The 22,335-nt window shown below is 34.6% G+C and overlaps 1 protein-coding gene across 1 annotated transcript; it reads left to right on the top strand.

Moving 5' to 3' along the window:
• Positions 1-3,517: 3,517 nt before the first annotated feature.
• Positions 3,518-22,130, top strand: LOC111377179 (nardilysin-like). Its single transcript, XM_023000233.1, has 19 exons — positions 3,518-4,023; positions 4,109-4,184; positions 6,405-6,451; positions 6,759-6,871; positions 8,591-8,664; positions 8,775-8,870; positions 8,961-9,080; positions 11,466-11,699; positions 12,310-12,458; positions 13,156-13,312; positions 13,423-13,575; positions 15,306-15,685; positions 15,765-15,914; positions 16,380-16,562; positions 19,496-19,699; positions 19,817-19,923; positions 20,147-20,300; positions 20,807-20,928; positions 21,594-22,130. Exons 1-19 carry the CDS (start codon positions 3,553-3,555, stop codon positions 21,835-21,837), a joined length of 3,234 nt encoding a protein of 1,077 aa, XP_022856001.1. The 5' UTR covers positions 3,518-3,552; the 3' UTR covers positions 21,838-22,130.
• The last annotated feature ends 205 nt before the right edge of the window (positions 22,131-22,335 follow it).

Below are 22,335 nucleotides of genomic sequence, written 5' to 3'. Positions count from 1 at the left end.
CAAGATATGGAAAATCAAAAATGGTGACTTGATACGATAGATAATGGTTATATTTTTAATTTTTGTGGCCAAAAAATGGAAATCAAATGGAGGCTTAGCGTCTAAAAATTTATTTTGTGCATATAAAAAAAAAGAAAATTTCATAAGTAAGAGATTAAGTATAACATATTTCAAAATTAAGAAAACAAGTTTCAAATTTCAAAAATCAGTTTTTTATTAAAATTTATTTATGATTTAATTAATTAAATAATTTATTAATTAAATATATTTAGGTCACATATTTATACAATTTGGTCACAAAGTAACAATTTAATTAGTCACTTATTATTTTTTTGGTCACAAATCAGAAATTTTATGTCAGAAATTATTTTACGATCACAATTCAAAAAATTTTGTATGTCACAATTTTTTCATCGGTCACAAATAAAAAATTAATTAGTCACAAATTAATTTTTAATTACAACTTATCAAATTATTGTTCACAACTTATTTTATGTCACAAATAAAAAATTTGATAGGTCACATATTATTTTTCAGTTACAAATAAAAATATTTGTAGGTCACAAATCACAAATATTATAAGTCACAAGTTATTAGACAGTCATAAATTATTAATTTTTTAGGTCACACATTATTTCTTTGTCACAATTTATCTTTTTCATTGGTCACAGATTAACCAATTCACCGTCACAATCAGCCAAATAACCTGTGACCATCACCAACACTTACGACCACCACTTCAACGCTGTCTCCAACAGCACCACCACCGTCACCGCCAAAACCACCACCATGTTGGTCACAAATTATCCAATTTATTGGTTATAACAAATTATTTTCGGTCATATTGGTCACAACATCTAAATAATTATCACATCGTCCTAACTCCGTCTGTCACCACTGCCACAACCTACAATGCACTACCATCACCATCGGTTACACCACAAACCAATCGGTATCACAAACACTATCTCTACCTGATTGCACTACCATCACTGCCAACTATACCTCAATAGACAACCACTGGATAACCCATCCCACCACCACAACCACCACCACACATCCTAAAAACCACGATCAAGCAGATTGAAGGAAGGAGCCAACCCAAAACTCCAAACATCACCATTGTACCCCACCATCCACCTACCTACACCACCACCCTCATACCCAGAAACTTCGACTCAACAGGTTGGAGGAAGAACCAACCCCACCTCCACCACCGCCATTCGCATCATCGCAACACCACACAGTTCGCCACTGCATAGATCCGCTCACACAAATCACCACCATACACATCACTGCAGACCAAGCACCACAGATCAACGCACCACCATATCACAGATCGACGCACCAAGCACCATCGCACCACAGATCGTCAAGGGGGCATCGCAGTGTCTCTCAGGGAGTCCTCCGGTGGCACTTTCTTATCTTTCGGTGGGATTGGGGAGAAATTAATGGTAGAGAGGGAGAGAGAGTCGAGGGAATTGAGAGAGAGAGAGAGAGAGATGGAATTGAGATTTATATAATTAGGGTTTGAAATTGTTTAATTAATTTTTAAATATATAAATTAATTTAAAAAATTACTAATTTGTGAAATACTAAACATTGTATCTTATTTATGAAATGAGGATTTTTAATCTATTAATATCTGTAATGGAAAAAATTCACATCACAGGTGTTATGTTTGCCCCTGATTCAAAAATAAAGTAACTTGTTTGAAAATTCAAAAATTAGGTTTGTATTTAATTAATTAAAAATATTTATTAAATAAAGATAATAAATTCACAATTACACGATTAATGGTCACAAATTCATAATTATAAGTCACAAATTTATTTATTGATCACAGATCGTCAAATTAATTGGTCACAGATTATTTTGTGGTCACAAATCAAATATTTCGAGGTCACAGATGATTTAAATTACAAGTCACATTTTATTTATGGGTCACATTAATGGTCACAGATTCATAATTATTGGTCACAGATTTATTCACTGGTCACATATCATCAAATTAATAGGTCATTTATTATTTTGATGTCACATATCAAAATTTTTGTAGGTTACAGATTTATTTTTAAGTCACAGATCATTCAAATTACAGATCATTTTTTATCTATGTGTCACATAGGTCAGAGTTTATTTTTTAGCCACAAACACCTAATTTTTGGTCACAAATCAGTGAAATAATTTGTCACAGACGACTAAATAGTTGGTCACAGATTCCAAATAATTGGTCACGAATTCCAAACACCCCACTACACCGGTCTCGATCCAGCACCAATCTTGGCAACAAATCACCACCACCTAATCGACGCTTGCACTACACCACCGTAATACCATACCCAATCTAGATCCCATTCCACCATAATACTTTGTCACAACCACCACCAACAATAATAACAAAAAGGACCACCACTAGTTTGATCCACACCACCAATCATATATCTGTCCTCGCCAAAACACCACCACAACCATCGTTAGAATCAACCACCACCACAACCATCGTTAGAATCAACCAAATATAATTGGTCACAAACACCCATTTTCCATCCCACCCACAACCACCACATCACATTCAGGACCGCCACTGCCACCGCCACATGCCACAGCAACCACAACAATAATCGCAACCATTATATGCCACAGCAGCGCAAAAACCATGGCTCCACAAACCACAACAACCACCAACCAACCACGCCACAGCAGACAATACCAACCGCAACCGTCACACACCACTACAACGCAAAAAGCATGCCACCACAAACCACAGAAACTACCAACCAACCAACCACACCGAACTGCAACCACAACGACGACAAAATCAGCACCACAAAATCGCACCATTTGAATCCATCGACGCCTCTTAAATGGTGTTGCTCTGGATCTCTGATCGATGTTGCTTTCAGATCTACAAGGTGGGCATGGAGGCGACACTGGGGCATCACTAAGATGCATATCGGAGCACATTATCACCGTCACCACATTCACGCTGAAGTGGCCGGTGAAACAACAAATCGTCGCGATCTGTGTGTACGGTAAAACCATGGATTCGGACGTAGAGGCGTCGACGCTGGAATTGTGCGAAGCGGTGGTTTTTCCCAGCGACAAGCTCCGGACACCACCACCACCATCAACTCCTCAGATCGACACACTAAAACTCGTTGCGGTGCTCAGATTTTGCAGTAGTCGTGAGACCAAAGCCCGTCGCAGCACCTACGCTCATCGCGACGAGGCGAGGCAGGTGGCGCTCAGTTTCCCCCATACCGATAGAGAGAAAACCTACAGTGGTCTCTGATGATAGAGACGTAGATGGTGAGAGAGCAGGGAGATGTAAGAGACAAAATGAAATAGAGAGTGAGGGGATAGAAAGGGAGATTTAAATTTTTGATAGAAACCTGATTTATGCATTATTAAATTTCGTACCTGATTTTAGAATTGTGATTTTTAAACACCTCATTTTTTGTAATTTCCACTAAAAAAAAAAAGGTTTTGAAAACAGGCCCATCATGTGATGGGCTTAAATGCTTCTGGGAATCCCATCGAGCCAATCCTATGTCTCTCCAAACACTGCCATGTTGTTTGGGCAAAACCCTCATTAGCCGTCACTCAGAAACTAGAAAACGTGAAGGGAGGGAATATCCAGGCGTCAATCTCAGCCGTGTCTCCCCGTACAACTCCATAGGAGACTCGGGGACTGCCAAATTTTCTCTCAAAATTCCTTCGGTCACTCCATTTTCTCAACGAAGAATGGCGGTCACTTTCTCGTCGGACGACATTGTGATAAAGTCGCCAACCGATAGGCGACTGTATAGATATATACAACTTCCTAATGGTTTGTCTGCTTTGTTGGTTCATGATCCAGAGATTTACTCTGATGGACCGGTGGAAGCTCCGAGAAATAGCGAAGACGAGGATGAAGAAGAAGAGGATTTTGAAGATGAAGATGGAGAAGGAAGCCAAGAGGATGATGAAGAAGATGAAGAGGGAGAGGAAAATGGAAGGAAAGGCTCGGCTGAGAAGAAGGTCAGTTTTGCTCTTTGGATATACAAAAACTGGATTTTTTTTCTTTATTTGTGATTGGAATTATTAGCTTTTGGTTGCTTTTCAGGCAGCGGCAGCAATGTGTGTTAGAATGGGTAGCTTTGCCGATCCATACGAGGCACAAGGCCTAGCACATTTTCTAGGTTTCTTACTTACTTTGCTCATGTTTTTATAGTTTTTGCTTTACAAGTCAAGTATTTATTCATTTCCTGAACAAATCGTGGACAAGAAGGAAAAATTAGATAAATTAGAAGAATAGGAAAAATGAGTAAACATCTTGTGATCACTTGGTTAGATTTTTTTAGCAACCTTTAATTACGTTCATCTGATGCAAAAGCTCTATAGAAACATGACATAGACGTTTAATTTTTTAAAAAAAGTAAGGGCATGGATACTTCAATTTAAATACTTCAAAAATTATACATTTATACTTTATCTTTATTTTATTCTTTTTTATTTTTTAATAAATTAGTTCTCCTTTTAGCTTTCGTATTAAACCCAGCAGGTATATATTTTGATTGCAAGGGATGACAAATGACTATGTGCTGTATTAGGGTAATTTTCGGTTATACTTTGTATTACTAGAGCCAACTTAAAAAGCTGAGCCTTTTCCCAAACACCATTAAGTGTGCAAATGACATAAAATTTTAATGCATTAACTATTAACAAGTACATACGTTATTTATTAAATAAAACACACTAAACACAAAGTTTGTAAAATCTTTCTCAAATTAGTGATTTTCTATCCTAATTATTTGATAATTAAATTTTCTCTCATTTCATATTCCAAAATTTACAAATTGGATCCTGCTATGTCCTCAGTCTATTAGCGCTACTCCTCTCGTGTGCCTAACATAAAAAAAAATTGTGATGTTGCACCCTATGAGGAGCAACACATAACATTGTGGTTTATAACTAACACTTTAGCAACAAGGGGAAAGTGATTGAAATTAAGGCTACTAGTAAATGCTTTAAATATTACATTGATTTATCCCATTGAACCGACAGGGAACTTGGTAGTTTGGGCCATATCAAAGGTATTCTAATTAGTGTGTGGAGTAGCTTTACCAAAAGTAGTTAATAAACAATTACTTAATTCCTTTGTAGAAGACTTATTGAATTTTTGTAAAAATAAGAACAAAAGGTGTAGAACTAAGAATCAACAACCATGGTGCTTCCAATTCACGTGTCAAATTTCTTAAATTGGAGAACAAGGATTTGATGAATGATTAGTAACAGATGTAAGAATGAATAGCCAACTTCTTATACCTTGTGTCCAAATATGGAGAAGATTGTTTTATTACTTTTGTACGTTTATACCTTGTAAACGAACTTGATAGTGTCAATATTGTATGCAATTTAATATATAGGCTCTTGACTCTTAACACTAGAATTTGAAAGATATATAGGAGTTTCATCCTCTCCAAGACCAAATTGAAGAACAATCCTTCCTACTGTGTATTTTTATTAGACTACACAAAAATGTCCTTTTGGAGAGGTTGGAGTTTTCACCATCTGCCTTCATAAATGATCTCTTTATTTACTTTGTTGTTAATCTAATATTTATTTTGTCATTTAGTCAAATAACACATGCATGCATAATTTAGTCATACTTTCTCTCTCCCCCTCTCTCTCATGCTCACATGCGTGCCTTATATTATTTGTTGCCATATAATAGAAGAAGAGTACGAGATTTAGTTAGCTTGGGCTTAGCTCAAAGCTTGTATCAATATTCATGTCAAACTTTTGGGTTCGCTTCTAAGAATAAAATCTTGTATAATTTCAATCCTTGAGGAAAAAGGCTTGCAGTAGTTTGACTTTGAGCCAAGTTTGGGATGAGGAAAGATCGACTATGTTGCTTTAATTGATGTCCGTACAGCAGTGCTGACCTCTATGAAAGCTGGCTTCTTTCTTGGCCATTTTGAATATGAAAAAGTTAATGAAGTCTGTGTGGTAGAACTGGTTGACTAATGCAGGGATTTAGAGGTATTTTCGACTATTATATGGTATAATCTACCCGTCTCTTACTAACCTGTTGTTTGGAATAATAGTCTGGTCAAGATGATATAAAGGTACAAATAATGTGAATATGAGGATAATACCGCATTTGTTTGTGGGTGATATACCGTTTCGATCCGATCTCTTGGAATTGGAATTGACAACTCGAAGTTGCACATTATCCCTTTCGTGCACACCTGTTGATATGGTTTTCTACCCATTAGGATTTCCACGACTGTTTATGTCTGTAGCATGACCACTTGATGAAATTGGAGGGAAGTAGAGTAATTAGAGAGAAATAGGAAGAGTTTTTGCATATTTTGCGTTCTAATTCAAACACAACTTACTTTGCAAGTTCATTGCAGAGCACATGCTTTTCATGGGGAGCACTGAATTTCCAGATGAAAATGAGGTGTGTTGGTCTATCCTGTTCCCTTTGCCTGGTTTTACATTTTTACTAAAGTATGCATGTCACTTTGCATTGACTGAACACCAAAAAAATCCTAAAATGGATAAAAAGCAGAAATTTTCTATTTTTGCCGAAAGCGATGCGAAGTCAAATATCATGATCTCTTCTTATTTTGGAGCTTGTTTTGTTTTATGCTACAATGCTTTTTGTTGAAAATCTATAACTCGTGTCGTAAACTGTAATGGAAAATCTTCCACTGTGCAATCAAGATAGCTATTTGGCCTGCAAGATTGACTCTTCTCTTTGCTAGTATGACAGTTACTTGTCTAAGCATGGAGGCTTATCAAATGCATATACAGAAACTGAGCACACATGCTACCATTTTGAAGTGAAAAGAGAGTTTCTTAAGGGTGCGTTGACAAGGTAAATGCAAATTTATGTACTTTGTAGTATTAAAAGGCTTTGCCCATCTATGGACTTTTTTTCAAATGTACTGATGAAACAAGCCACAAAATATGCTGTTATACGCATGTACTTATGTGCATGGTTGTATGTTTGATTGTATTTCCAAGTTTACTCTTCCTTGAATCAGGATAACATTTTGGACAAAGTGATGTTATCAATGAATTTATTTATTAATTCTTTTCTCTTGTTTTTCTTGTACTTTTGTCTATTAGATTTAGTGAAACACATAATAGCCTTGAAAATGAGGCCTGTGCTTCTCTTAATAATGAAGCAGATTCTTATTTTGTTATTTGTCCTAAGCTTCTGTGTTCACAATCAATTTTTTTGTTGCCTTATCTAATTTTCCACCGAACCCCTTCTATTTTCCGAGTTAATACTTTGTAGCTCTCTTTCTACCTTTCTTGGAAGTATTGCTTTATTGGACAGAATTTCGTTTTAGCTTTTGTATTATGATTCTCTTCTTTACATTCTATTGTGCCATACACCTGTTATTTGCCAATTAGCTTTCATTCCAATAATCAACCCAACTGCATAATGACACATGTTAAGTAGACTTTTGAAGATATTAATTAATTCTTCCACTGGTTTCTTTTGACGCCATGCATTGCTCTCATCTTTTTTGCAATGATTTAACTCTCTCTCTCTCTCTCTCTCTCTCTCTCACAATGTGCGGAAAATAGTGTTTCAGAATATTGAAATTTGTTCCTGCTCTTCATGGTTTTTATCCTTGAAAATTCCAAGTTGTTGGGTTGCTTGTGGGCTTTTTAGCTATGCCTGTGGTTTTCAGAAATTTTGAAATTTCAATATGCATTTTTTCTTTTTTTCCTGAACAAAACTTAAACAGCTCAAAGCACATAGCATTCTTGCACTCTTTCACAAGGAATGGAGAAAGATGGAAACAAAATTCAATATCATATGGAATTCTTCTTTATTATCACGGTCGATGGCCGATGTGTCCTTTCTCCTTTCTATCTATTTCTGCTATAAGAACCTTTTTATGGTTGCGGCATTTTCTGTTAAGTGGTATATCTCGATTTTTTTGAGAATTTTTTGTATCATTATAAATTTTTCTTGCACTCTCATGGACAATGAATTATCCTGGGCACAGCCGAGGTCACACCTAAAGGCATACAGAAGAAAATTGATTCTTTTTCATTTGAGTTTATGAACCTTATGACAAGTTCAACTGAGGCTGGTGGTTTGAGACTGTTGAAGTTTTCTGATCTTGAAGCCAAAGTTGAATCTAGGAGTAAGACATGCTCTAAGTGTAAATTAGATTGATTTTTAAAGAATTTGTTTTTAGGCTGCATTTCTTAGCATTGTAAAGATTCAAAATCCAGTTATTTGAAATATTGTATATACGGCATCTTGTGCTTGACAAATGAAAAATGAAAACCGAGCCTTAACTTTTGTGCTTTAGTGAATTACAGATGGGACTGATCCTAGTGCTTCTTGTAGATGCAAAGCCTACCCTTACAAGGAACACTATAGATTATAATTTTGTTTGTATATGTATATACAGATCTTGGTTAATTACTGCATATGTTCTGTTTCCGTATGATGCCAAAGTCTTAGTTTTAAGAAAGCAGTTTTTTGCTTGTCCTTTACTTTATTAATGTTGATCCTTTTGGGTGAAAGATTCAGTGGATATTTATTCTTACTGCTTTCATGTTTCAGATTTGCTCAATTTTTCATTTCTCCTTTGGTTAAAGCTGAAGCCATGGAAAGGGAGGTATTGGCAGTGGATTCAGGTGTCTTAATCTTTTCTGTGTAATTGGTCTCAGAAATTTATAGATTGTTAATTTCTAATATTGCTGGCTCGAAGTTGAATTTTCTATTAACATATTCCAATTTGGGTCAGAATTTAATCAAGTTTTACAAAATGATTCCTGTCGTCTGCAACAGTTGCAGTGTCATACATCTGCCCCTGATCATCCTTTCAACCGATTCTTTTGGGGTATGTTTCACATAATCATTATTGATTTATTTTTTGTCCTGCATCCGTAATTGGTGCTACATCATGATATTCGCTCTTGACTTCCTATAGGGAATAAGAAGAGCTTGGTTGATGCTATGGAGAAGGGAATTAATTTACGAGAGCATATTGTGAAATTATATAATGATAATTATCATGGTGAATTGATGAAGTTGGTTATCATTGGAGGAGGTAAGTTTTTCATTCCTACAATATTAAGAAATCGGATGACGTGAAAGGTTTTTGGTAGGCCATATTAATATAGTTGAAATTTGTTATATTAATTGAATGCTTTTTTTTTTCCTTCTGAAATAAAATTGTGTAGTTTGGTAGATTGTACCTGGAGACTCATCCTCACAACTCAACCTTGTGACTTCCCTGTTCATTCCTTCGGTGAGCAATATTGAAGGCAATATAATTTTAAGCAGGCTTTGGGAAATATCTTAAATGATGATTAATTATGTATATGTGAATAATAAGCAAGTCAACTCTACCTTTCTAAATCATATCCCAAATTATATGGGTTCAAGTATCCTTTCCTTTGCACTCTATTAGTTTACTGTCTATCTCAAAGTTAACCCATGAAGGCTCAATATTATTCTTTCAATTACCTAACTCTGTGATTTTAGGTCCTTCACATTTACTGATAATACGAATCCATGACTTCTCGTAACTTGTGCTTCTAGCGTCTTTATTTGTAGTTGTACACAACTAACAACACCACCTCAATCTATTCTCCCACAGTTTGTTTTCAATGGGTGCTTCACATTTTTTGTGGTCCCATGAACTCATTTCCTTCCCTGCTCTCTCTCTTTTTCCGCCCAAGTAGTTTAGGCCATGTTTGAGCCACATTCTTTCGGAAAATACATTTTTAAACAGTGATTTAGTATCATTTTAACCACATTTTTCAATAAAATAATATTACATGCAAATCTAAAACTTTTTCTCATTTTTTAATCACATATTCTCCGTAAATCTACTTTTGCAAAATACATTTTTTCAAAATAATGTGGCTCAAACACACACATAATACCTCTTACAATCTATTTACTATTAAAGCATAACAGATCAAGAGAGAAAATAGTTGGGGAAATGTTTTGGACAACCTTAAGTATTGACACTCATTTATATTAATCAACGTGGTATGGTTATAGTTGTATCCTTCAATACTTTACATCAAGTTGGACCACATTCATCTTAATTCACCGTCTCATGTTATTTGACACTTCCTATTTTAGGTACTCTTGCAAAGAACCCACTTGCCTGGGTTGGGAGAACAGTATCGTTTAGAAATTTATCCAATTGTCCATTTACTAGAAATCATTTTAAATGCACGTGATTGAGAGTAGATGACAGATTCGAAATTAGGAGAAAAATAAGATTTGGAGAATAGATAAGAGAGCAAGTGAAGCAGGTGTGCCCTAGCCTCCTACAATTGAAGCTCGATAAACCCCTCTCCCAAGTGAGTCAAAAACTTTTTAGCAACAATGGATGGTGAAAGGAGACCTACTGCAAAATTTATTGTTTTCTCTCTTTTGTATGTATCTTGGTGTAGTCTGTCTGTCTATTTTTTTCTTCCCAAGAATTCTTGAATAGTTGGTAAGTTGTTTCATTTGTTTAGTCGTTAATAGTTTACTATGTTGATCCATATTAAGTTTATAATCACTCCAATAGTATCATCAATTATATGAATGCATTTTCATCCTATTCCATTATAAGTATTCAGTAGGTGAAGATAATATTAAAACTTTGTTGAATATAAATAACTCCCTTTGGTATTCTATATGCACTCTTATGTGAACCAATACATCCATTTTTATTTTCTACACGAACCGATTCTTGGTATAGCTTTTGGCTGAGGGCATGTAAAAAGGACTCACATATGGTTAGCTTAACTGTGGGGGCTTATTCTTTGTGAGAAAGAGTCCCAAAGAGAGCTTACCTCATAACAAGGAGAAGAGGTACCATTTCAATGAGTCGTACTTTGGGTCCTAACCTAAGAGGGTAGAGGATTTTTTTTTTCATCCTTACTTCTGAAGCTTCTGGAGAACTAACTCGAAAAAAAAAAAAAAAAAAAAAAAACCAGCTCCATGCGTAATCAGGCGATGGTTGGAATTGGGTTGCCTTCCCAATGTTATGTGGAGGTAGACAGTCCACAGGTTGTGAACTTTCTTTTTGGAAAATAAGCAAAGATGGTATGTGGGAATAAGTAAAAGCTAACTCCGTGCTATTGTTTAAATGTTTTATCATGGATGTTTTACGTAGTTTACGGTTTATTATGTGTATAATTCCATATTTTTAAAAAATTTCAATTATTTTTTTGGTTCATGTTGGGCCTTACACCTTAAAGCCTGTCAAGGGCAAAGCACTGGCTACTAACAGGATAATATTTATATTCAAAATCACAGGGAAGCATTCCCCATCATTATTCTTGATAAGTTTAGTGTAGAAGGAATCTGTGTGATCTTCATGGTATTTTTATCTGGCATACATGATGAGATGGAAATAGAAATGGAAATCTGCTTGTGTTGTCATTCTTTCTTGTTATCTTAACCGTTAAACTTCTGATATCTCCAGAGACTCTTGATGTCCTAGAAAGTTGGGTCCACGAATTATTTGGCAGCATCAAGAAAGGCTCTGTGGTTATGCCAGAGACAAGTTTAGACATTCCTATTTGGAAAGCTGGCAAACTTTACCGGTTGGAGGCAGTTAAAGACGTTCATATACTTGATCTGTCATGGACGTTACCTTCCTTGCGAAAAGATTATCTAAAGAAGGCTGAAGATTACCTTGCTCATCTCCTTGGACATGGTAAGATGGTTTTCTTGCTGTTATAAGTTATTTTATTTGGTGGTCATTTCTCTGTTTCAGGAAATGACAGAACATTTTGCATTGGAAGAGGTGGAAATTGTTATGTGTTTCTGTATCTGTTATTGGTGTATTTTTATTCATTTCACTTGCCTTGTGGCTTTGCTTTCCTCTATTTTCCACCTATGCTTCTTGATTTGGAATCTGTCGAAAAATATGATAAATTTAGGACAAAATGTCGTTTGGTTCAATTTTTACAGTTAACTTTTTATTTTGCTTTTCTTTTTGAATTGCTACATGAAGTAGAAAACTTGGCCCAATGGCCACGTATTGCATGTTAAGATCATACCATTTATTGTTTCAAGGGTCATATTGGAATAAAGTGGCTCAAAAAGTGTTGATCTTAGGAAAGTAGAAAGTTTTGTTGAGACGCTTCGAAAAGGATATTTGAACATTTTCCTGGGCGTATGGGGGAGTATGATCTCATTTCTTGCAGCTTAAAGCTGTTTTGCTAACACATGCACATGATACTTATAATAATTTTAGTATAGCTGGTACATATATGCCTATGACCAACACTACAAGTACTGAAAGGAAAATAACATGATTCCAGAGGGCAAAGGAAGCTTGCTTTTTTTCCTCAAAGCTAAAGGCTGGGCATCTTCCATATCTGCTGGTGTTGGTGATGAAGGGATGCATCGCTCTTCAATAGCTTATATTTTTGGAATGTCTATACACCTCACTGACTCTGGCTTGGAGAAGGTAATTCTTTTAATAATATAGTTACTTGCATAGTATTTCCTTTGCTCGGACGTTAAGAATGGGTGCAATTCACGACTTAGATTTTAAGTCTTACTTCCTGTTCATGATTTAATATATATATATTTTTTCATGTCCATAAATGATCACTCTATCAAAAAATTAAGCATTTTGTTTCCATGAATACTCTTGTTTTAAAAGAACACGCTATCATTGCTCTGGATTCTTAGCAACTGGTTGCATCAAACTCCCACCTATTCAACTCTCACATAAAACTAAATGACAATTCAAAATTTCAAACCAAGACAAATGCAATTATGAATGGAGTAATATTTAATTTGAAGCGGGTTTTTGGAATCAATAGTTCAAGAAATAAATTTGATGAAGTTGCCAAATAGAAAGAATTGATTCTAATTTGAAAATTTAAAATGTGATTAGAAATGTATTACATCTATTTTGGACATGGATGAGGTTCCATGTTTTAAATTTTAGATCTGGCCCATGGATGGTTTTGGCTTCATAGTGATCTACTTCATTGCCTACACATGAACATATTCATTTTAATATGTTTGAATTTATTTTATTCTAATAGCAAGCAGAGTTCATTACTATTTCCTGTATATCTCTCTTTGCAAACTAGTCAGCTGAATATTGGATTTTTAATCCTAGTTGCAATTAAAATATGCTACTGGTGATGCAGATATTTGATATCATTGGTTTTGTCTATCAATATCTCAAATTACTGCGCCTCCTTTCGCCCCAAGAATGGATTTTTAAGGAACTCCAAGATATTGGGAATATGGAATTTGGATTTGCAGAGGAGCAACCTCAGGATGATTATGCTGCAGAACTTTCTGGTATTTTCTTATCAATGTCTTTCGGCAGCTTGCATGTCGAATTTTGGCCTTAAACTGTCTTTGCTTATATTAACTTATCCATATTTATTGACAAATACTTGTCATTGCAGAAAATCTCCTTGTTTATCCCCCAGAGCATGTTATATATGGTGACTATGCATATAAAATCTGGGATGAGGATATGATAAAAAATATTTTGAATTTCTTCAAGCCTGGAAACATGAGAGTTGACCTAGTTACAAAGTCTATTAATAAGTCACTTGGTAAGTTTTCTTACACCAGTACTCATTCCTTGCTATTATCTATAATGTTGTATTAATGTGCTTCACTTTCAAATATAAACTTTCAATTAACAAATATTTGTTGGAAATATTATGAAATATGGTAAAATGCTCTATGGAGATGGCAAAATAGTTGTATTTGGTTATTTTTCAGTACATGTATGATGAACATGCTCAGGTCAAATGTATCTTGAGGAATAAGGTGAACCGAGATTCTTTTGGTAGAAAGGTTGAAAAGTATACAGACCTAATTTGTTTACCAAATTGTAGTTCTTCAATGAACCTTATTGAGCACTAAGGCTGCTTCATTGTATATTCAAATTGATTTGCTTGTCAAACCACAAATTTTCTGAAGAAATGATGCAATGTGACTATAAGTGTAAGACATCTTAAGTGAACAACTTACAAGTTGGCTTTATCATGATTCCGGACAAAATTATAATTTTGGGCTCCTGACGCTTGACCTACAGGCCAAGGAACTGTCTTAGATAGACAAACAGTTACTATGTGGCGTAAGCTCCTTGGTTCATTAGTGAGAAGGCCTTGCTACAATTGAAGAGTGGTGGATTTGTAATATCTTTGATACAATTAAGCCTCAGTTATTTTAAAGAAGAGTTTTTTATGGAGAAAAAAATTCTGTAAAGAGAAAGTTACACAACCATCCTTGCAGGGTTTGAATGAGATCAATACTCAATCAGGTTTGGAAAGCTAAAAAAATAATGTAATTCCACTCTAAAATATCTTTTACTGTATAAAGGCTTTTTAAGAGCTAGAAAATCCTAATTGCTGCTAATGCTAATGTGAATAGAACATGGTATAAATTGCAGCCTGAGAGAACTCCTAAAACTTGTAGGAAGTGACTGACACATGCTAGTAACCCTAGGATTTGGGCAACTACAAACAACATTAAGTTGAAAATTCTGAAAACATCTAGCTAATTATGGAAAAATTGAACAAATCCTCGGCATGAATTTAATTGATTCCTTAAAAACTTATCATGGGGCGTTCTTCTGCTTCATCTAGTTTGTGTGCAAGGACTTCATTGTTTAGATGGGCCGAAGCATATTCCACTAGTATGTGTTCATTGATGTTTTAGCTTTTTTTTTTCCTCGTCAATTGTGCAAATATGCAAGTTCTTATTGAAAAATAGCAATAAATTTTCACGGTTGGTGAAAAAAGTTGCAAAGGTTAAGGTTAACCTTAAATACTGTGCTGAAAGCAATTAGTGGTTAATAGACCAGTAATAGCAAATTGTCTTGTGAACTTGGTTTTCTTAATGTCTAATTATATAGAACTTATATTAGTTTACGAAAGTAACTTGCTATTAGTTTACGAAAGTAAACTATATAGAACTTATATTAGTTTACGAAAGTAACTTGCTATGAATTGTTATCTGATTAAATTGATTGATCTACTAGTTGAATTAGCCATGATGATCCAACCAGCAAAGGTGCCTGATTTGAGTGGTTGATGACCATATTTTAGTTCCTTTGCCCAATTCAGACTGAATTAGTTGGTAATATTGCCATTCTATTTGGCCATGCCTACCAATGAGAAACATGGTCATGTCATTTGTGTCACTAATAATTAGAGTTTCAAAATTTCCATGTTATTTTCTTTTTACTTTTCAATTCATGATCTACTTTTTGTCTATTAATATTAATAGTTCAATGCAAAATTGACCTCCAATTTCAATTTTGGCATGGTTCTAGATGTTCAACTTGAGCCATGGTTTGGATCAGAATATGTTGAGGAAGACATTCCATCTGCTCTGATGCAATTATGGCAGGATCCTCCGGCAATTGATTCCTCTTTACATTTACCCTCAATTAACAACTTCATTCCACGTGACTTTTCCATACGTGCTGACAAGGTGTCTTATCAGTTTGATGGTTTATCATCCCCAAGATGTATACTTGATGAACCTATGACAAAGTTGTGGTACAAGCTTGACAAGACTTTTAAACTTCCTCGTGCCAATACATATTTCCGCATTACATTAAATGGAGGATATGGGAGCTTGAGGAATGCTTTATTGACTGAATTATTTTTACTACTGTTGAAAGATGAGCTTAATGAAATTATTTATCAGGTTACTTTCTCTCTCTTGTGTCTCATGCTTTTATTGAATTTCATTTGCTCATGACATGACCTAATTATTTCAATGGCAGGCCAGTGTGGCTAAACTTGAAAGTTCTATTTCTCTATATGGTGACAAATTAGAGCTAAAGGTTTATGGTTTCAATGATAAGCTTTCAGTCCTCTTGTCAAAAGTTTTGGCAGTTGCTAAATCATTTTTGCCGAAGGATGATCGCTTCGTGGTATGTAAGCATCTTCCCTTCTTACAGAAGAAATACTTCTCTTTTTTCAGATCTTTCATGAGATAAAAGGAAGACAAAATCAAAACGAAACGAGGAAAGAAAGTTGTTACTTCATCCTTGTTTTGTAGCCCGATAGGTTTTATTTTTCTTCATAATTTAATTGATCGATTATTTCATTAGGCCCCTGCACATTTATCAGTAGAGATATAGCAAGCTAAGAATTAAGTCTTGATCTTTTCCGCAAAATTAGTACTCAAGCAATTCAGTTAAATTATGTAATAGTTGCACACGGTAACTAATAATGATATTTTACACAAATCTTTATGAAAAGAATGATAAATTTTTACGGCAAGGCTTCTACTTGATTCTCATTATAATTAACTTAAATATATTTCTCTGCTGATTTTCTATAGTAAGTTGTTCTTTTTGGATTTGTTCCATACACTGATGATCAATTTTTGATAGGTTATCAAAGAAGATTTGGAGAGAACATTAAAGAACACCAACATGAAGCCACTAAATCATTCTTCCTACTTAAGACTGCAAGTATTGTGTTGGAGCTTTTGGGATGTAGAGGAGAAGTTGCGCTTGTTAAGTAACTTGTCTCTTGCTGATTTAACGACTTTTATTCCAGATCTTCTTTCCAAGGTTTGAAACCAGTCTTTACATGTTATGCTATGAAATTACTGCCTTACTCTATAACTTTTATTAGCCACATATATGGATAAGCCTTGCCTCCTTGAAGCTTCTTTAGGGGCTTTTTTTTCCCCCTTCCTCTTGCTTTGTTTTGTTGTGCTCTTTGTCCTACAGTTAGTGTCTAATAGAAATCCCATTGTGCATGACTATACAACTAGCATCCTCTATAGCATTTAACTTATGGAAAATGGAGATAGATAAAATTTAGTTAATATTTACTTATTAGTTAAATCTATAGTAAGTCTTCTAGTAGTAACTAGTGTTATTGGATTAAGATATACCAAAAGACTAAAATTGAAACATTTACTATTCATTCGTGCTTTTAGAAGGTGCACTGTTAATGGGTCACTCCGACCTTGCAGGGAACAAATATGCTAGTTAGTCAATGGAAAAAATATTTAGTAATTTGCAGAAAGTGGTATAGATCTTAATATATATGTAACCCTGTGACTTGACTGATTCTATGAAAATCCTTATATGTGTCACGGTTTCGAAATTGTAGTTCATTTGAATTCCTTTTATTATCTACAATATTCAATTAATTGGAAATTTCACTATTAGTACTATGAGTCTATGACTCATACATATTATTAAAAAGAAAAAATTGGATAACTTGTCGAAGTATTTCAAATTTTATATTATTTTTATTAGTGAAGTTTGAAAAATATATGGTACCATGAATGGATTGATAACATTCTTGTAACAGTGAAAATAAGTCTCTACAATTATTTTCCATTGATAGGATTCAATTGACCTTGGGCTATAAAAAAATCAAAATTTCATTCTACTCTACTCAAAAGTTAAAGCAACAAGGTGATAATCAATTTCCATCTAACATGCATAAATCCAGTCAAAGATACACATTTCAGGAATTGAGCTATAGAAATTTGAACATATATATAGGGAAAAAATCTATATTAGGAGGAAATTGTAAAAAAAACTCAAACTAAATTGCCGATCATGTTTAATTTTGGTTTCCCCGATTGAGCAATTTAATTTAGATTTGAAATATTATCGAACCGTTTAACATGGATTCAATCTAGTAACACACATCAAAATAGAGCACATAACTATCAAGAGAGATTGAAAAATTAGTTTAACAAGTACCTCTTGAACCTATAATATAAAATTCTCTTACCTGTAGGAATCGTAGAAGTCTTGTCGAATCAAGCACGGCTAGGCCAGATCTTTACCTTAACTATCCAAATTGCTGCTCGGGTAATCCTCAAGTGTCTGAAGTTTTCTTGGAGAGGAGAACGGACATAGCCATGACCTTCATATATATAAGTTCCACCATCATGGAATTCTAATGCAACTACTCCCGTTCATCTTATCAAGATATAGGTCTAAACTGACAAGGTACACCAAGCCCAATTGAAACTCTAGACAATATTAAGTTACAATCCAACTTTTTATTAACAGTCCAATCGATGTTAGCACAACACCAGGTAATTCGAAAATGAAATGCCAATGTCAAGTCACCAAAAAAGGAGGAATATTTTAAATTTTAAAGACAATCTAATAACAAAAGCTTAGGTTTAGGGACGATTTTAGAACATTATCATCTTTGTTGGACATAGTTAACGGCATTGAATAACCACATAATATTTTCCTTGGCATGTGAACAGTTCCTTTAACAGAATTCATTAGAATGATGGATGGTATCACTCTTGGAGATTGAATGATCCTAGGGAAATGCTTTGAAGTTCAATGACCACGTAGTAACACAAGAAAAGTTTAGTGATCAATGTTATAATTATCCCTTGAATAACCTGATTGTATTTGTTTATTCTTAATACATCTAATTAGGGGAGGCAGTGAAAGATGATAAAAGAAAAAGTTGTTGTTAATTTCTTTTTTATATTTTAATGTTATTAGCGCTCTAATGCTTTTCAAGAGAAATGTTCCCCTCAAGGATCAATACCTAAATTTAACAGAGAAAACACTACCTTTACCCTACTTTATCCCTGGCCTTTATAACATTCATGCATAATGTGCTGGGTAATTAGCGCAAAAGGGAATCCAATAGTGCACAATGCATGCCGGCATGTAAGTGGAAACAATATTTTAATGCACTGTCTGTGTCTAGAATGGGCTTTTTATTTTTATTTTTATTTTTTTATTGACTGGGAGTTATGGTTGAGAGTTGAAAAAGTAGATATTCGATTTAAGTTGAAACTAATGCCAAGAATCTTGTCACTTGTCAGTTACGTGTACTTTAAGTAGGATATTTTTGGAAAGTTACCAACACCCAGAAAGGAATAAAATCCTTGAAATGGAGATAAGTAATTTAAAGGTATGTTAACACAAGATTTCTGTTTGCCAATAAACCTATGTCATGTGGACTCTTCTGTTATAACCCAATTACCCTTCCTGGACTTCTCATACTGGAACATTGCTCTGGTTTATAGATTTTTCATTTTAAGCGTAAACTATACATTGTTGATGATTTGATACTTCGACAATAATGTGGTTCTGGTACTAGTATCTAAGTCCATACCTAATGGAATAATACATGAATTTGAGGATTTCCCATTCTCCTCAGGCAAGTTAAAGAAGGTGAACAATTGTGAATAGAGCAATTTTAAGTTTTAGAAACTCTAATGAATTTCTTCTTTTATCTACAAACCTGATTTTATGACTTGATAAAACCTTCTAAACCTAGTTAAGTTAGAAATCTAAATCCCACCAGGAGATGAGAAACAAAACCTTAAAGTAACTCCTTAAGCAAGAATGCTGCTAATAAAATAACCTCAACCAATAGGGGAACAAACTAAAGGGAAATATGTATCTAAATTAGTAGAATACTTTTGGAGTAATATGCATGCAGGACTATCTTTTCAATCATTTTTTCCTCAGCAACACTGCCATCCATCTTCATGCAGTTGTATATTGAGGGCTTGTGCCATGGGAATTTGCTGGAAGAGGAAGCTCTATATCTTTCCAATATATTCAGAAGTAATTTTGCTGTGCAACCACTTCCATTTGAGATGAGACACAAGGAATCTGTGGTGTGCCTTCCATCAAGCGCTGACCTAGTCAGAGATGTCAGGGTGAAAAATAAACTAGAAACAAACTCTGTAGTGGAGGTAATCTAAAATGGCACTTACTATGGTCTCCTATACTAGTTATTAGAAAGATGTTGCTAATGCTGTCTGTTCTTATGATTATTTTTTAATTTTATTTAATTTTGGTTCTGTTTGCAGCTTTACTTTCAGATTGAACCAGAAGTAGGAATTGACTTGGTTAAATTGAAAGCATTGATTGACCTTTTTGACGAAATAGTGGAAGAACCGCTTTTCAATCAGCTCAGGTATAATTCAGTTTGAGGCTTTGAGCTAGAATATATTGGATCATAAGATGGTGGTTGGATTCCAATTCCTTCACATTTTCTACAAATAAACATTATAAAATATCGTAGTAGTCTTTCTCTATACATGCACACAGACACACGTGCTCATACATGCATGTATTTAAAAATACTGCTCTCCCTCATAAGTAATGACTAATTCATGATTTCATTGGTGTTAAAATAGGACGAAAGAGCAACTTGGCTACGTTGTTGACTGTAGCCCACGGGTGACATACCGCATATTGGGGTTCTGTTTTCGTGTTCAATCTTCTGAGTTCAATCCTGTGTACTTACAAGAGAGGATTGTCAACTTCATAAATGGCCTAGAAGAGATGTTGGTAAGTACAATATCTTTCTTTCTTTACTGCATTTGGCCCAGACAGTTCTCTATTCTTCACTAGCAGCAGTCTGCATTTGGTTAGCATAAGAGCTCTACGCATTGTTGCAATTTGTAGTTTGAGGAATATTCTGCATTGAAATATTAAGTATTGAAACTAGCTAGTGATATACTTAAGTGATTCTCTTATATCCGTTGATTTCTAGCTTTGTAGAAAATTTACGTTGAAACATTTCCTTCAACTCCTCGGGAAAAAGAAAGCAAGCAAAACAATCATAGGAAAACTGGGAAATCATTGATGGAAAAGAATGACTAGGAGCTAGTCTGTTAGCCAGTGTATTTTGCATACATTAATTTTTCTGTATTTAGAGATCACACCATGAATCTGTTCTGTGGTGTGTTCTGTTTATCTCTCATTTGTTATTTATGTTGAATTGAAAAGTATTATTTTTCAAAAGGTCAACTCTGTGTATATGCTTCCTTGATGGAACTTTTTTGGTTTGGCAGAATGGACTCGACGATGAAATGTTTGAGAATTACAAAAGCGGATTAATGGGCAAGCTTCTTGAGAAAGATCCATCTCTCGTATATGAAACAAATCGTTTTTGGGGTCAAATAGTTGATAAAAGGTAATGGATTATTTTGCATAGTTTATGTTGTAAAAGATTAGAGAAGTGAAACCTCTTTTGAAAACTTACAGGATAGCAGTTTGATGTTAGGCGTCGAATGAATCTCGAACCTTTTACCTTAAGCCCCTGTTTGAGCCCCATTTTTTCAAGAATTCATTTTTTCAAATCTCACTTTCAACCACACATTCTCCCATAAAATAATTATACATGTATTTCAATTTTAACAACACATTTTCCAAAAAATCACTATTTCATAATAAATTTTACCCCAAAAATGGGGATCAAACAGGGGCTAAATTAAGTTTGGAGAATATTTATATTTCTTGCAACCTGAATATACATTTGGTTTTTAGTTTCAGTTACACCCACATGCAGGTTATATTTAGAAAAATTATGCATGTCCATTATGTAAAATCTAGTGGTGCTATGACATACTCGATCTGTATTTGAGATGAGTCAGTGTTCACGACCTCCACAATGCACTTAACTCACATCTATGTAATGCTTATAGTGTAAAAGAAGTTCCCGTAATTTTGAATAATGGTAATAAATTGGCGCGTAAATAATACCTAATAACCGGGATGCATTACGATCACCTGCATGAGTCATGAAATCCATTTTTTTAACATATTACTGTCTTGACCTTTGATGGCCCTGCCTTTTAGGTACATGTTTGACATGTTCGAAAAGGAAGCAGAGGAGCTTAGGGGTATTCAAAAGACGGACATTATCAACTGGTACAACACTTACTTAAAGCAACCATCTCCAAAGTGCCGGAGGCTTGCAATCCGGTTGTGGGGTTGCAACACAGAATGGAAGAATGCGGATGCACAAACATCATCTGCAAAGGTTATTAAAGATGTTGAAGGTTTCAAGAAGCTGTCTGAGTTCTATCCAAGCCTTTGTTGAAACGATAGTTATTGCTCCAAGTCCTTATTTCAAAATCGGTAAGTTTAGGAAGATTATTTGATCTGATACACGATTAATTCGGAAAATAACGAATAAAGTCGGAGAAATTTATTATTGATAGCAATGATTGAAGAATCACTCCGTACCTTCCGTTTTTCACTAGAGAAACCATGGATAATAGGTTTTTTACCTCATGTTTATTGTCACCTGAATTTTGGATATATTCAAATGTTTTACTGTGGTATATTCTTGAGTTTTCGTTGCTAGGAGTAATTTCGCGATATCAACCGGGTTGAAATTGCTCGATAAGTGTGACTTTTTTATGTGGTGTCTCTATTTTTCATTTTGTTCTCCATCTTTGGGGGGTCCAATGAACACTGCTGGACAAGTGCTTTCTGCAGTTGAATGTTATTTTTTAAGTAATTGTTGTAAGCATCGTATAACTGACATGTAAATGCTACCTTTTGATAACAGTTTATGCTTTGCATCTGCCTTTAT

This window comes from Olea europaea, unplaced genomic scaffold (assembly GCF_002742605.1).
Source record: "Olea europaea var. sylvestris unplaced genomic scaffold, O_europaea_v1 scaffold1618, whole genome shotgun sequence".
Lineage (NCBI taxonomy): Eukaryota > Viridiplantae > Streptophyta > Magnoliopsida > Lamiales > Oleaceae > Olea > Olea europaea.
This window is presented reverse-complemented; position numbering and strand designations above follow the sequence as displayed.

Excerpts from the sequence above, each read along its gene's own strand:
- LOC111377179 (XM_023000233.1), top strand. The coding sequence starts at position 3,553 with ATGTCTCTCCAAACACTGCCATGTTGTTTGGGCAAAACCCTCATTAGC. Across the intron at positions 11,700-12,309 it reads TGCTCATCTCCTTGGACATG|AGGGCAAAGGAAGCTTGCTT; the intron begins GTAAGATGGTTT and ends ACATGATTCCAG. Across the intron at positions 19,924-20,146 it reads CCGCTTTTCAATCAGCTCAG|GACGAAAGAGCAACTTGGCT; the intron begins GTATAATTCAGT and ends GTGTTAAAATAG.